At 37.9% G+C, this 16,871-nt stretch overlaps 1 protein-coding gene across 1 annotated transcript in view; it reads left to right on the top strand.

Annotated features, from left to right (window-relative positions):
• Positions 1 to 16,871, top strand: part of LOC135231564 (putative serine protease K12H4.7) — a 65,428-nt gene that overhangs the window by 39,119 nt on the left and 9,438 nt on the right. Inside the window, exons 6-8 of the mRNA XM_064287391.1 lie at positions 7,074 to 7,272; positions 8,454 to 8,544; positions 10,019 to 10,227. Of these exons, the coding sequence (XP_064143461.1) occupies positions 7,074 to 7,272; positions 8,454 to 8,544; positions 10,019 to 10,227 (499 nt within the window). The remainder of the gene's footprint in view (positions 1 to 7,073; positions 7,273 to 8,453; positions 8,545 to 10,018; positions 10,228 to 16,871) is intronic.

The following is a 16,871-nucleotide window of genomic DNA, read 5'->3' as shown; positions in this document are numbered from 1 at the left end:
TTTTGATCCACTGAGTCATGGAGTTAAACAGATTTTGAAATGGAAAACTTGTGAACTTTGATATATCTAGAAAAAAGATCACAACTTCTTTGGGAGATTAGGGAAAGTTTTTTTTTTGAGGAATGCCAGAGATTAAGGAACATGTCCAGAGACGGGGGTACCTAACCAAGGCAGCCTCACCCCTAAGGTCAAGATGTTCTAACCCAGCCAGGTTAACTGCCAAAAAGAGTAACTAAGGACAGACATTTTTTAGAAGAGGGGATAAATTGGTTCATGACTGCCATTGATTTTTTTATACACTTTTATTTTGAACTAACTATGGACTAACAAGGAATTACAAAAAGTATACTGAGAGCTCTCATGTTCCTTTCACTGACATTTATCCAATATTAGCATCTTACCTAGCGTCACTGAGTTGGAATCGACTGGATGGCAACAGTTTTATCATTTATGTAAATACAGTCCATTATAAAAACCAATCGATATTGGAGCAATACAGTTAGCTAGACTACAGATCTTACTTGGATCTCACCAGATTTGCATACACTTTTTTTTTTTTTGCTTTTTGGCGGGGTGGAGTTTGATAATTCTGAGTTGAGAATATTGCACACAAGTTTCCAAAGTCAAAATAAAAATCTCTCATATTTTTCCTCCTTCCCACAAGGTCTCCCTAACTCCTTCGAACACTCTCTTTCTTTCTTCCTCCCTTGCTTTCAACCTCTCACAGTGGGTACCAATTTAGTGCCAGCACTGTGCTATGTGGCTAGAAAGATTGGTAAAGGTAGACAGCTGTGGCCATGCCCTCCTTCTGTGTTATCCCTCCCTTACTCTCAACCAGATTCTTAATGGTTTCTGATCTGTCTTCCAGCCTTCTGTCTGCCCCTCAATCCAGTTCTTTGTATACCAAACTCGAGGTTAATCTTCCTAAAACACACCTCTTATCTCGCTGCCTCTCTTTCTAAAGAACACTTAGGAAGCTCTTTTCCATCAACAGAATGAACTCCTACAAAAAGTGTTTCCTATGCTATTATACCACGTCCCGTTCTTCTGAAGTTCATGACTTAAGTTCTAGCCAACCAAAAAAAAAAAAAAAAAAAAAAAACCACTGCCTTCCAGTTGGTATTGACTCAAAGCAACCCTATAGGACAGAGTAGAACTGCCCCATAGAGTTTCCAAGGAGCTCCTGGAGGATTTGAAAAGCCGAGCTTTTGGTTAGCAGCTGTAGCACTTAATCTCTACACCACCAGGGTTTCCAAGTTCTAGCCAAATTCTACAATTTGCTGTTCTTGTATTCACATGAACATTTCCCCTCATGTTACTCTAGGCTTCTGGAATGCCCCCCATCCTTGATCCCCTCAAAATACATTAAGTGCTTTTCAAAAGCCACCCAGATGAAATCTCTCCTGATCACTTCAAGCAGATGCAACCTCTTCTTTTTTTTAACCACTGTTCCTCAGTCCCAGCATTTTATGTGTGATCTTGTTGTATATGTATGTTTTTTCCACCACATTTTATGCTCTATGGCTACATTCCTGCTACTAGATCATACCATTCTTTAGAACAGAGACTCTGTCTGGCTCCCATCCAGCTTTTCTTTTTTATCCGGAGAAGGAGCATTGGTTTGGGTCAAGATTTATCTCCATGTCCCTCCTTTACAGTCTCTTTTTCTTGTTATCTATGTGACTCATAGCAGAATATCACATGAAGTGGGTATTAGTAGCTCTAAAGCTCTTGGGCCTAATGCATCTACATCATGGGGTATTGTAGTAGTTTCCTTGTACTACCTTAACAAAGTATCACAAAGTGGGTGCCTATAAACCACATAAACTTAGTATCTCACTGCTCTGTAGGCTAGAAGCCCTAATTCAAGGTGTCAGATGGGCCATGTACTCTCTGAAGGCTCTAGGGGAGATCCTTTCTAATCTCTGTCAGCTTCTGGTAACCTTAAGCATTCCTTGAATTGCAGCCTCATCATAAGGCCATCGTTACATGCCTCTTTTCCCTTCACTATTATATGTCTGTCTGTCTGTGCCTATTCCCCTCTCTTATAAGACACCACTCATATTGGACAAGGACTCACCTACTTAGGTAGGACATCATGTTAACTTATCTGATATCACCTTCTAAGACACTTTTTCCAAATGAGCTCCCATTCACAGAAATCACTGGTTAGGACTGCAACCTGACATTTGGAGGGAAAAAATTCAACCCATAATGGCATTCAATAGTAGTATATGTGGAATGTCTAATAAAAGAAATATTTGTAAAATTAAGCCTTAAAGTCTTGGTAGAAAATCATCGTTCTACAAAGGGAAAAAAATAAATTGTAATTATGGCTGACTTTGAACGAATTTGAGGGGTTTTTTTTTGTTGTTGTTTAGTGACTAAGAAATCTAAGACCACTAGGGTTCAGAATTAACTGAAAGCTGAAGTCATTGTTGAAAAGGAGTTGCCCCTAACTCTTGGCAAAACATGTTGGGAATAACAAGGTCATGCTGGGGAGCAGCATCTTCCACTGGTTTCTCTCCCCAAAAACAATCACTAAGGGTCTAAAATAACAGAACCATCCACATCTACTTTCTTGTACCCATTGTCCTCCACACCTGGATGTGTTAGTTACACAGAAGAGATGAGGGTCAGGCTTTTGTCCCTTTTCTATTTGTAAGTAGTTTGTGGAGAAAATTCTTGATTATTTCTAAAGTATCATTTAAGGAAGGACTTGGTTTGTGATTTGTATATCTGTTTTCTAATTTGGATATCATGCATGAGTTTTTTTATTACCTAATAATTAACATTTATTTAATAATTGACCTTATATACATTTTTTAAATCTTTACAAGGGTATGTTATGCCCACTTTTCACCAGAATTAAAATAATATATCAGGTATAGATAATTCTCTGTGATTTAATGTGTAAGTGTTACTTTTCTGCCCACCTTTCTGCTCAACACAATGGAGAATTTTCTAACTTTGTAACTGGTGTGCTTGGTCTCCAATTTGGTTGTCAGAAACTCTCAGCAAAGATAACAAACATTTCAGGACTTAGAAGCCAAATATTATATGGCTAGCCTCCAGTGGTCTGGAAAACAGTTTAGAGGTTACTTTTAAGGCTGATAGTTGTTTTGGCAGGCCAAGATCATGCAATTAAATCGTTTGCAAATGTAAGGGACTTGTACCAAAATAAGTTTGCCTAGAAATGATGGGGCAGTTCTACTCTGTCCTGTAGGGTCACAATGAGTCGGAATCTACTCGATGGCACTGGGTCTGGGTAGAAATGAACATCCAAGGACCATGACCTATTCCATATTGTTAATGAATAATAACAATAATAATGAGATAATGATATTAATAAAAATTTCCACAGGCCAAAGGCTTATCCTGCCCCAGACCTTATACGAAGTAGTTTATAGTTTTTCTGCTAGAAATTCTTACAATATCTCTAAGTTCTACTATATCACAAATAAGGAGCTCAAGCTTGAAATCACTTGCCCAAAGACAAAAGTCTACTGAGGGGGTGTATCAGAATTTCAATGAGAGTTTCCCTAAATAAAACCTATATGTTGACTACTGTAATAATACATAAATTACATTTTCTTAACTCCTTTTTCAAAAAAATTACAAATTAAATTAACACCTTTATCCTCATGGCTTTTCTTTCTTTCTTTTTTTTTTTCCCCCTTCCTCCGTCCCTCCCTTTTCCCTTTCTTCTTTCCTTTGTAAATGAAATGTTCATTCTCTCATGGATAATATCAGAGTTAGTGATTACAACTATGACACAGTGCTCCATAGGACAGGTGCATGTACCTTATCTCATTTACTCTAAGATACTCTCATAGGTGGGCATCGTTGTATCCACATTTAAAGTTATGGACCCTGATACTCAGAAAGGCCAAGTGACTGGCCTACAGTCACACAGCCAAAATGAGGCAGAGCCAAGATGCAAGAGTGTCCTGCAGGTGATGGCAGGATAGTGTTTTCCTGAAAGAACCTCTAAAGGAAGCTCACATGCTCATTAAAATTTAAAATTTAATCCCACAAAGCAGGTTCTTTCCCTCAGTACCTGTTGGCTTGGTGATTTTAATGAATAACGCCCACTAATTTTTGAAGGTGTGCTTTGCTGTTAGGAAGTGACTGGAAAGGGCTTGGTCGAGGATAGATTTTACTCTTAATGTTTTTTTTTTTCTTTTTTTACATTTCCAGGATTATCGCTGTTTATAGGAGACTTTATTCTACCTTTTGTTTCATGACTGAAATATCAGAACATTCTTAAGACTATGTGGATTGACAATCACACATTTAAAACTTTTACAGCATAGAATTCTCTTATGCAAAAATCTAGCTTTTTTTCCGATAATACACTAAACTTAGAATTGGAAAAATTTTATGTACTATGAGGGAAGGTGAGTGGATTGAAATTATGTGGTTTTCTTTCTGCTGAAATAACATACAACTCTAGTAGGAAAATTGATTTTTAGATTTACCTTTTGAAGAGCCTAGTAGAAAAGAGGGATATGTATCAATCCCTTGCTATCTAATGTGAGGCCATGAAATCAGATGATGGTCAGCAAATTATGATTTTTTCAAGGCTTTTTCTCTCACTCAAGCAACCGCTGAAAATCTATTCCTTCTTTTAACAGGGCTTTAGCTATGCCAGATCAAACCAAATCCCCTGAAATGCCACTATACACACCATGTGGTGAGAGTGGTTTTTTTTTTTTCTTTCAATATCAGCATCTAAACAGAATTCAACTCTACTAGAATTTCTAAAATTGTGATGAGGACCAATTTTCAGCACAGTTACCTGAAAGTCACTTTAACTATGCAGGTTCCTTGGCCTCACTGCCAAACCTCTAGAGTGGGAACCAGGCATCAGGTCCTCAGGTGATTCTCATGCAATTTAAGTGGAATTTAAGACCCTGACTTCTATGCTAACTGCTTATGTCCATCCTTAAAAAAAAAGACAAAAAGTCAAACCCATTGATGTTGAATCAGTTCCAACTCATGAAGACCCTACAGGAGAGAGCAGAACACCCAACAGGGTTTCCAAAGAATGGCTGGTGAATTTGAAACACAGACCTTATGACTGGCAGCAGAGCTCTTAACCACTGCATCACCAGGGCTCTCATTACCCCTCCCCATAATCCCACAATAGGAAAGTCCTATGAAACAGGAGAAAAATGAGTTAATAAAGGGTAAATATGTTCCTTTCTTACACTAATTTTCTTTAGCAACATTTTCTGTGTTGGTATTCAGCTTCAGGTTTCCTGTGCAAATGTAGGGTTTGATCAACTAGTTGCTGTCATGTCGATCCAACTGATAGTGTCTCGCTGTGTGTCACAGTAGGATTGTACCCACAGAGTTTCCATTAGATGATTGTTTGGAAGTACATTGCTAAACCCTTCTTCTGAGACACCTCTGGGTGGACTTGAATCTCTAGCCTTTTAATTAGCAGTTGAGCTTGTAAACCATTTGCACTACCCAGGAACTCCAAGTATGGCATTTAAAAAATATATATATATATATATATATATATTTTTTTTTTTTTCTTTAGGGAGTCCTAAATCCACAGACAATTCACTAAGTGTAAATTAGGGAGTATAATTTTGCCAACAGATTTGACCTTCATCCATGTTAAAACTTTTGTGGTTCTTAATAGGCGGCATATTTGAACTAAAAAATGTTATTGTTCCTTTAAAAACTTTTCTACAGAGACCTTTAACCCTCTGAAAATGATAATCAACAAAAATGTAAGAATTCTACAACTGACCACATTCTACGATTAATAGATATTTCAAGTTTTGTTTTGTTTTTTTAGTTTTCTTGACTAAAAAAAAAAAAAAAAAAACCTTAATTAACAAATCTTAATTATATGTATATGTACAAAAAATGTAGGTGATAGATAATCTGTATACCCTTACCACAATTAAAAAAGGAAAAATGGAAGAAGAAATATAATAATTATAATGAAAACAATGTAGCTTCTTATTGAAAGACCTTTGTTCCAGGCATTATCCTAAGGACTGCTTTCATTTAATCCTCACAGCAGCCTTATCAGTTACTCTGAGTAGCTTATTCTGATTGTCTACATGGGACACATGAGCAAACTAAGGCTCAGACAGTTTAGTAGCTAATTCAGTGTCACACATCCAGGCTTACTGATCATCCTTATAGACATTGAATATCCTTGCCACCACTTCTTCAGACGTGTTGTTCCCCTTGCCTAAAATGCACGCTAGTTTTTTAATTTTTATTATTGTAAAAATATAAAAACCTAACATTTGGATCTCAACATTTCTCACTTGTACAATTCAATAAAAAGCAATAACATTAACCATGTTGTGCAACCATCACCAATATCCATTGCCAAATTTTCCATCCCCATAAACAAGAACTCTATGTTACCTAAATAACGATTCTCCCTTTTTTCTTTCCCTCTTTGCCTATAAACACTATTAAACACTAATCTCTACACCTTTTTCTATTCTAGATACTTCATATTAATAAAATCATACAAATGCACTCTACTTCTTAAACCTTATACCATCTTATAGGTCCATCTCAATTCCTGCCTCCTCGGGAAGCTTTTCTTACGAGTCTAGTCCTCACAAAAGTCTGTCAGAATTCCCAGAATTGCTCATTAGTGTTGTCATATTTTATGTATCTTGTCTTCTTAGACTAGATCCTTGACACTCACCTTTTACACCTCCCACAGGTTCTAGCATTGATCTGGTAGGATACTGCATGCTAATCAAAGCTTGCTTATTCGTTAACAGTTACAACCAAATAGAGACCTGAAAAACAAAAGTCTTTGTTAAAACAAGTGCTTTTATGAGCTATGTGTCTTGCACAAGGGGGGCCGATTAGCTTCTAGTAGACTCTGCAACCCATGCAAGTGAGCTGATAGTTTTCAGGCGTTGATCTTCAAGCAGTCACCAAAGACTATTTTTAACTTATTAGAATTGAAAGCAATCACTTAAAGCATTGAAAATAACTTTGGAGCTCAATTCCATTTGGACCCGAAAGCCTTCCCATCTATGTCTCTTTAAGGATAATTGGAATCTTGGTTTTTGCAGAGAGAAGAGGATTCATTCACCATGGATGAAATGTGTGACATTATGGCTGAAACCTCCCTGGGTTCACCATACTATAGATACCTTAGAATTATACAGTTAGTATTCAAGCTTGAATATTTGCGTTGCTTTCCCGCATATTACAGAAAGAAACTGGAAATGTTGTCGAACTCTTCCATCGACCAACACAATCCCAAAAAAGGTAAAGTGTTTTCTGGTAAAAATGAGACGTGACAAAGTAACCAGAGCTAAAGGATTTCCTCAAGGATGGGTACAGAGAGTGAATGAGTTGAGGAGCTAGATATACACAGATTAAACCACTTTAATAAAAGATTCAGAAATACCAAATGCTTAGGATTGCAACAAGCAGAACAAAGAAAGGTGACCCTTAGTACTTTTCAACACTAATCTAGCATCATTGGTGCCTACGGTATACTTCACTTCACTTCAAATTCTATATAAAGTAGTTCTGCAAATGTGGTTGCTCTCTGAAATGACCTAATCTGTTGCCGTCCAGTCAATTTCGATTCTTGGCAACCCCATGTGTTACAGAACAGAAATGTACTGTAGGTTTTCTTGGCTGTAATCTTTATAGGACCAGATCGCCAGGCCTTTCTTGCGTGGCACTGATGGGTGTGTTCAAATAGCCAACCTTTAAGTTAGTAGTCGAGTAAAAATCGTTTGCACCACCCAGGGACCCTCTCTCTATCATTAGCCTGTTTGACATCCAATATAACTACAACTTCAAGCTATTTGTAGTATGAATAGTTCTTAATATGTTTAACTAAATTGATCAAAGATGTGTGACTCCTTGACATAGCTGCTAGACTTTAAATGAACTGAACATCTCAGTTCTTATCCACAAATTGATGAATTGATTTGTATTATCACACCAATATTGGTGACCTCTGGGGGAGAACATGCAGCCATAGCGTAACTGAAGATGTACAGATGGCGAGGCACAGGGGCATTGTGCGTGCATCCTTTCTTCAAGAAACTTCGTGGAGAAGAGCCTGTGACATCCTGAAGGGGCGTTGACTAGAGGAAGATGCAAAAATGGAGTGTGTTCCAGTAGAAGCTGGAAATCGTGGGCAAGAAGGACAGCATCAAGGTGATCAAAGAGATGGTCCTGAGGGAAAAGATAGGATTACTTTAGGAGCACGTGGGGACCTTGCCAGAATCTCCTTCTCGTTGGACGTAGTCTCAAGTATTGCTCTGGTAATGTTGGATATGACTAAAAATATTGGTAATGATGAGATCAAATGTGTTTTAGAATGTCACGAGCATCACGTAAAATTGTGTACTGAAATCTTTTAAGCTCTTTATTTCGTAATTGACCAAAATATCATTTTTGGTTAAATCAATTGATGTTTTGCTTTCTAGCCAGGCAATTCTTTTACCAGTCTTGCACTGAATTTGGGTTCTTTCAAACCACGGATTCAAAAAACCAGCTCTTCACTGGGTTGCCTCTTAGGTAAATGTTGTATTTTGATTTCTTTTTGTCACTAGAAACCATGATAGCAGTTTTTTTCTTCCTTCCTTTCTTTCTTTTTTTTTTTTTCTTGCCCGCACTTAAATTGATCAAACTGGCCAGTTTCATATAGATAAAGTTAAGGTAGAAATATTTTAGATGGAAGTTTGAGAAATCAAAAATAAATCCAATAAGATATGTAGAACCAAATCTCAGATTTCCAAATCTAACTTAACTAGTAGGTGCCAGGAAACACTCTATAGGTTTTATAGGATAAATAAGAATAAATAAAGTAGTAGTCTCAGTCTTCCTTTCTGGCATTAGAAGGTCATTTTATCTAATACTCTTTAACCAAGAATGTACTTTGTATGTTTTTTTTTAAAAATCCAGTGAAGGATCATGGGTGACAGCAAAGTTGCAAGTAAAGAAAGCAAGTTCTCCATCTCTTTTGAATTTTGGTTAGTGAAGGTTTGCTAGTTGTGTGAACCAAGACAGATAAGCCTTAGTAAACTTTATTCCCATTGTTCTGTGACCCTTTGTTCATATTTACTGGGTTTGTAGAGCAACATATGATCCCTGACACGAAGTCTATATTTTCTTCTGTCAAAGTCTAAAGGTCAAATTCCCTAATGAGGAAAGGAGCTAGGACTTAGTCTATCTCAAGTGTATTAACTGAACCACAATTTTTAAAAGTGATGTCTATGGTGAAGGTACCTGTATTGGGGCAAACAGCTACTGTAGCCTCGCTTCTTTTGGTGTCTATTCCACCAGTGTGGAGAGAAGGCCATCTACATTTTCCCTCCTTTGTTCCTTTGCTTATCAGTTTTGCTCCTAGGACACAGGAGGAGAAATCTTCCTTTTGATTGATTCCGTTTTTTAGTTTCTGTTTGATGTTCTAAACCCTCAGGCTAGAACAACTTGAACTGGGTGGGTTCGAGTAGCTCTTGGCCTTCCTCTCTGCATTGGAGGTAGTCTCTCACTTTCACTGCCCCTGTAGTCTCTTCTTTATCAGGCTGGCAGGCTATGTGTTCAGTTGTCTTCCTTCCACAGTGGTTACTAGTCCAAGTATGGATTGGGAAGGAAAGAACAGAGTTTTCTGCTTTTTTGTTTTGAATCCCTGGATGGAGTCGAGAAAACAGCAGCCTGTGGTGTCTATAGCCTCCTCGCTAAGGTGGTACATTGAGTTGGCCAACGGTAAGATAGACAAGTACTTTGTTGGCCACATTGCTCTGTGTTTACTGAATCGAAGACCTCATAGGAGGAAAGGCTGGACTCACACAGATAGCTAGCTAGCTAAATAGGTACATTTCCTTCTTAAACTGAAGAAATCCTTATTTAGTTATTTTAAGTAACTCAGATTCTCAGAGGAAAACAAAACAACTAAGTAAATAACATCATACTCTTTCCATAGATGTCTTTCCTACATTCCTCATCCCTGATCTTCAGCACCTAAAATTTTGTCTCATTTTCTTTGCAGTTATTTTGTTCAACAGTGTTCTGATCTCTTTGGCCCTGAGTTCGATTATGACTTAATAAACACGGGTGTTATGTCCACCAATGCATACTATGGTGGCTTCAATGTGACAGGAAGCAAAATCATCTTTTCCAATGGTTCCTTTGATCCTTGGCACCCTCTGGGAATCACAAAGGATATCAGTAAAGATTTACCGACTGTCTTCATTAAAGGTAACAATGTGATTACTCAAATACCTAAAAATAAGGCGAAATCTGTCAGCATGTCATAATAAATGAAGGAGGCTAAAGTGTTTCGGTGGATGAATTCTTACATTCACTGTGGGAAAACAGGTTTGGATTCCCTGACAATACATATTATGTATAGCCTCTACCAGTCTGTCATTAGAAGCTTGTGTGTATTATGATGTACAGGTTTCTATGGAGCTTCCAGGTTAAAATGATCTCTTTAGAGAAATCAGCCAATGAATGCCCTAGGGATCACAATGGTTTGATCTGCAGCCAATCACAGGAATGGCACAGGACCAGGAAGCATTTAGTTCTGTTGTGTATGGGGTCTCCATGAGTTTGGCACAGACTTGACTATAGCTATCAATAACATTATTTGTTTTGATGCTGTTTTTGGCAAAAAGCAGAAAATGCTTCTGAGCAGGTGATTAGTAGATCATTTAGCCTTCACTAGTATTTCAACTTCTGGCTGGCATCTAAAGAAGAGCACATTAAAAAAAAAAAGTACTAATTAACATAGACATCTAATGTGCCTATAAAATTAACCATTTGAGTACTATTGTCCTTGTGTGTGTGTGTGTGTGTTTTCTAAATAAGAAGTGTATGTGGTTTCATATAATCAACTGATATAAGGTCATTTTCTTTTGTGAATGTAATTGCTCATTAAAAGATGTTGTTTTGTCTAAGGGCTCTGAACACTAGACAAATCAGTGACCACCAGCACAACAGCTTGGTTCTTAGAGTAGTAACCTTACTTGGATCACACTGCCTTTCCATGTGATCCATTTTACCTGCTGAGGTTGCTGAAATTATTTTTAAAATAATCTCAATAATCTATACGCAGTAGTGGATAAAATGTGTATTTTCACTGCAAAATAAAATGTTCTGTTTATTATGCTAATGTGACATTTACACAAGCCTTCACCATGATTCTTAGCTTAAAAACCCTCAAAATTTAAAATGAAACTGTCAAAAATTTCATTGGGGAGGCGGGGCCAAGATGGCTGACTAGGTAGACGCTACCTTGGATCCCTCTTGCAACAAAGACTCGCAAAAACAAGTGAATCGATCACATACATGACAATCTATGAACCCTGACCAACAAACACAGATTTAAAGAGTTGACCTGGGGTGACAGAGACTGAGAACGAACAACCACGGGGAAGCAGCGACTGTTTTTGGAGCCTGGAGCCAGCATCCCAGTCAGGAAACCTTGGTGCTGGGCTTTGGACTGGGCGCAGGAGAGCTGAGCACGGCATCCTGAGAGGGCAAAAAAATGGGACGCAGCCCTAGCACCCTGAACTGAAGTCGGGGGAAGCCCAGCTAGTGCACGCAGGCAGCGCAGCCAAGCGGCTGACAGGAGGAGAAGTCACCGGGAGGCAGAGACTGGTTTTGGAGCCGGGAGTGCAGTGTCCCAGCCTGGGAACCTTGACGCTGGGCTTTGGACTGGGAGTGGAGGAACTAACCACGGCTTCTGAGACAGCGCAAGCACAGGATGTGGGCCTGACTATCGGGGACAATCTCTACCCAGCCAGCGCACACAGTCGACGTGCCCTTTGGGAATCTCAGATAAAACAGTCATCCCAAGCAAGATAAGTAACTTTGTCTATATTCTGGGGTGCTACTCTTTTTTTTTTTTTTACTCTCTCCTATTTATCTGAACCCTCCCCTCCCCTTCCCAGGCGGCTTCATTAACATTGGAATTTCCTGAGAGAGAGGGAGAACTGCTCTGCAGTTCTTCTTTTCCTTTTTTTTTTTTTTCGGTCTTTTCCTAACCCATTCTCCTGGCCCGAGAGAAGCAACTACAAAAAACCCAGGGACCAAAAATCCTTCCCTAATTGGACTAAAAACACAGAACCAGCTCCAGCCAAGCATATGTGATCCACAGTCTTCGGCTTTCAACCCTATACGGAACAAGGTGGCTATTATAATGCAAAGGCATTTCTGATAGGGATCTGACTGCAATTGTTTTAGTGGATTTACTGGAAAGACAAGTTTCCTAGGTCTGACATCTCTGCGTATTCAACAGAGCCCTCACTGACCCACAACAGGGAACTGAGGGCTGAAGCTCCCCCCAGACCACCTAGCCTCCTGCCTTACGGATCTAAGGAGGGAGACGCCTACCAATCTGTAGAGGTACTTGGATTGGGTGCCTAAGGTACAGCTGCAGAGCCCACCCACCAAGGTGCTTTAGGAATAGAGACACACCTACCTCACTGACACTTGGGGGAAGCCTGTCAGCATCCTGCCCCCCCCCCCAGAGAGTGAACCCCAGCTGCTTCTAGAATCTGGTGCACACAATTATCACCACTACTTCTCGTGGTGGATAGGTGACAGTCTGCATCACGCACTTGATGACCCAAAATCAGATTCTACTCAAGAATAGTGAATCGACTCAGGCATATATACCTGGCAACAGCCCAAACAAGCTGGTAATAGGACATAAGTGAGTCAAGGGCTACAACAATAAAGACAGTGCAATCTAGTAGCCCATCTATGTATACTGAAAGAAAACAAAACAAGATAAGACTCAGTGAGCAAATACAGAATAAATCACTACAATATCTTAGTGATGGCTCGGAGATGGCAGTCAATATCAAACCACATAAAGAAGCAGACCATGACTGCTTCTACAACTCCCCAAACTAAAGAATCAAAATCTTTCCCAAATGAAGATACAATCCTGGAATTGCCAGGAACAGAATATAAAAAACTAATTTACAGAATGCTTCAAGACATCAGGGATGACCTCAGAAATGAAATAAGGCAATCTACAGAAAAAGCCAAGGAACACACTAATAAAGCAGTTGAAGAACTCAAAAAGATTATTCAAGAACATAGTGGAAAAATTAATAAGCTGCAAGAATCCATAGAGAGACAGCATTCAGAAATCCAAAAGATTAACAATAAAATTACAGAATTAGACAACGCAATAGGAAGTCAGAGGAGCAGACTTGAGCAATTAGAATGCAGAGTGGGAAATCTGGAGGACCAGGGAATTAACACCAATATAGCTGAAAAAAAATCAGATAAAAGAATTAAAAAAAAAAGAAGAAACCCTAAGAATCATGTGGGACTCTATCAAGAAGAATAACTTGAGTGTGACTGGAGTTCCAGAACAGGGAGGGATAACAGAAAACACAGAGAGAATAGTTGAAGATCTGTTGGCAGAAAACTTCCCTGACATCATGAAAGACTAAAGGATATCTATCCAAGATGCTCATCGAACCCCATTTAAGATTGATCCAAAAAGAAAATCACCAAGACATATTATCATCAAACTTGCCAAAACCAAAGATAAACAGAAAATTTTAAAATCAGCCAGGGGTAAAAGAAAGGTCTCCTACAATGGAGAATCAATAAGTTCAGACTACTCAGCAGAAACCATGCAGGCAAGAAGGCAATGGGATGACATATATAGAGCACTGAAGGAGAAAAATTGCCAGCCAAAGATCATATATCCAGCAAAACTTTCTCTGAAATATGAAGGCGAAATTAAGACATTTACAGATAAACACAAGCTTAGAGAATTTGCAAAAACCAAACCAAAGCTACAAGAAATACTAAAAGATATTGGTCAGAAAACCAATAATATCAGATACCAGCACAACACAAGGTCACAGAACAGAACATCCTGATATCAACTCAAATAGGGAAATCACAAAAACAAATTAAGATTAATTAAAAAAAAAAAAACGCTCAAAGCAGGGAATCATTGAAGTCAATATGTAAAAGATCACAATAATCAAAAAGAGGGACTAAATACAGGTGGCATAGAACTGCCAAATGGAGAGGGATACAAGGCGATATAGGACAATACAAGTTAGGTTTTTACTTAGAAAAATAGGGGTAAATATTAAGGTAACCACAAAGAGGTATAACAACTCCATAACTCAAAATAAAAACCAAGAAAAACAGAACGACTCAGCAAACATAAAGTCAAGTACTATGAAAATGAGGGACACACAATTTACAAAGAAAAATGTCTCAGCACAAAAAAGTAAATGGAAAAATAAAATTGTCAACAACACACACAAAAAGGCATCAAAATAACAGCACTAAACACATACTTATCTATAATTACGCTGAATGTAAATGGACTAAATGCACCAACAAAGAGACAGGGAGTCTCAGACTGGATAAAGAAACACGATCCGTCTATATGCTGCCTACAAGAGACACACCTTAGACTTAGAGACACAAACAAACTAAAACTAAAGGATGGAAAAAAATATATCAAGCAAACAACAAGCAAAAAAGAGCAGGAGTAGCAATATTAATTTCTGACAAAATAGACTTTAAACTTAAATCCACCACAAAGGATAAAGAAGGGCACTACATAATGATAAAAGGGACAATTGACCAGAAAGATATAACCATATTAAATATTTACGCACCCAATGACAGGGCTGCAAGATACATAAAAGAAACTTTAACAGAACTGAAAAGTGAGATAGACAGCTCCACAATTATAGCAGGAGACTTCAACACACCACTTTCAGAGAAGGACAGGACATCCAGTAAGAAGCTCAATAGAGACATGGAAGACCTAGTTACTACAATCAACCAACCTGACCTCATTGACTTATACAGAACTCTCCACCCAACTGCTGCGAAGTATACTTTTTTTTCTAGCGCACATGGAACATTCTCCAGAATAGACCACATATTAGGTCATAAAACAAACCTTGGCAGGATCCAAAACATCGAAATATTACAAAGCATCTTCTCAGACCACAAGGCCATAAAAGTGGAAATCAACAACAGAAAAATTAGGGAAAAGAAATCAAATACTTAGAAACTGAACAATACCCTCCTGAAAAAAGACTGGGTTATAGAAGACATTAAGGAGGGAATAAAGAAATTCATAGAATGCAACGAGAATGAAAATACTTCCTATCAAAACCTCTAGGACACAGCAAAGTAGTGCTCAGAGGCCAATTTATATCGATAAATGCACACATACAAAAAGAAGAAAGAGCCAAAATCAGAGAACTGTCCCGACAACTTGAACAAATAGAAAGTGAGCAACAAAAGAACCCATCAGACACCAGAAGAAAGCAAATAATAAAAATTAGAGCTGAACTAAATGAATTAGAGAACAGAAAAACAATTGAAAGAATTAACAAAGCCAAAAGCTGGTTCTTTGAAAAAATTAAAAAAATTGATAAACCATTGGCCAGACTGACTAAAGAAATACAGGAAAGGAAACAAATAACCCAAATAAGAAACGAGGTGGGCCACATCACAACAGACCCAAATGAAATTAAAAGAATCATATCAGATTATTATGAAAATTTGTACTCTAAAAAATTTGCAAACCTAGAAGAAATGGATGAATTCCTGGAAAAACACTACCTACCTAAACTAACACAATCAGAAGTAGAACAACTAAATAGACCCATAACAAAAAAAGAGATTGAAAAGGTAATCAAAAAACTCCCAACAAAAAAAAAAGCCCTGGCCCGGATGGCTTTACTGCAGAGTTCTACCACACTTTCAGGAAGAGTTAACACCACTACTACTAAAGGTATTTCAAAGCATAGAAAATGACTGAATACTGCCTAACTCATTCTTTGAAGCCACCATCTCCCTGATACCAAAACCAGGTAAAGACAGCACGAAAAAAGAAAATTACAGACCTATATCCCTCATGAACATACATGCAAAATCCTCAAAAAAATTCTAGCCAATAGAATTCAACAACATATCAAAAAAATAATCCACCATGACCAAGTGGGATTTATACCAGGTATGCAAGGCTGGTTTAATATTAGAAAAACCATTAATGTAATCCACCATATAAATAAAACAAAAGGCAAAAACCACATGATCTTATCAATTGATGCAGAAAAGGCATTTGACAAAGTCCAACACCCATTCATGATAAAAACTCTCAGCAAAATAGGAATTGAAGGAAAATTCCTCAACATAATAAAGGGTATCTTTTTTTTTTTTTTTTATACAAAGCCAACAGCCAACATCACTCTAAATGGAGAGAGCCTGAAAGCATTTCCCTTGAGAACGGGAACCAGACAAGGATGCCCTTTATCACCACTCTTATTCAACATTGTGCTAGAGGTCCTAGCCAGAGCAATTAGGCTAGATAAAGAAATAAAGGGCATCCGGATGGGCAAGGAGGAAGTAAAATTATCTCTATTTGCAGATGACATGATCTTATACACAGAAAACCCTAAGGAATCCTCCAGAAAACTACTGAAACTAATAGAAAAGTTTGGCAGAGTCTCAAGTTATAAGATAAACATACAAAAATCACTTGGATTCCTCTACATCAACAAAAAGAACATCAAAGAGAAAATCACCAAATCAATACCATTCACAGTAGCCCCCAAGAAGATAAAATACTTATTAATAAATCTTACCAAAGATGTAAAAGATCCATATAAAGAAAACTACAAAGTACTACTACAAGAAACTAAAAAGGACCTACTTAAGTGGAAAAACATACCTTGCTCATGGATAGGAAGACTTAACATAGAAAAATGTCTAATCTACCAAAAACTATCTATACATACGATGCACTTCTGATCCAAATTCCAATGTCATTTTTTAATGTGATGGAGAAACAAATCACCAACTTCATATGGAAGGGAAAGAAGCCCCGGATA

Source organism: Loxodonta africana, chromosome 6 (assembly GCF_030014295.1).
Source record: "Loxodonta africana isolate mLoxAfr1 chromosome 6, mLoxAfr1.hap2, whole genome shotgun sequence".
NCBI classification, from domain to species: Eukaryota; Metazoa; Chordata; class Mammalia; order Proboscidea; family Elephantidae; genus Loxodonta; species Loxodonta africana.
Note: the sequence above shows the minus strand (reverse complement) of the source record. Positions and strands in the feature narration are given on the sequence as shown.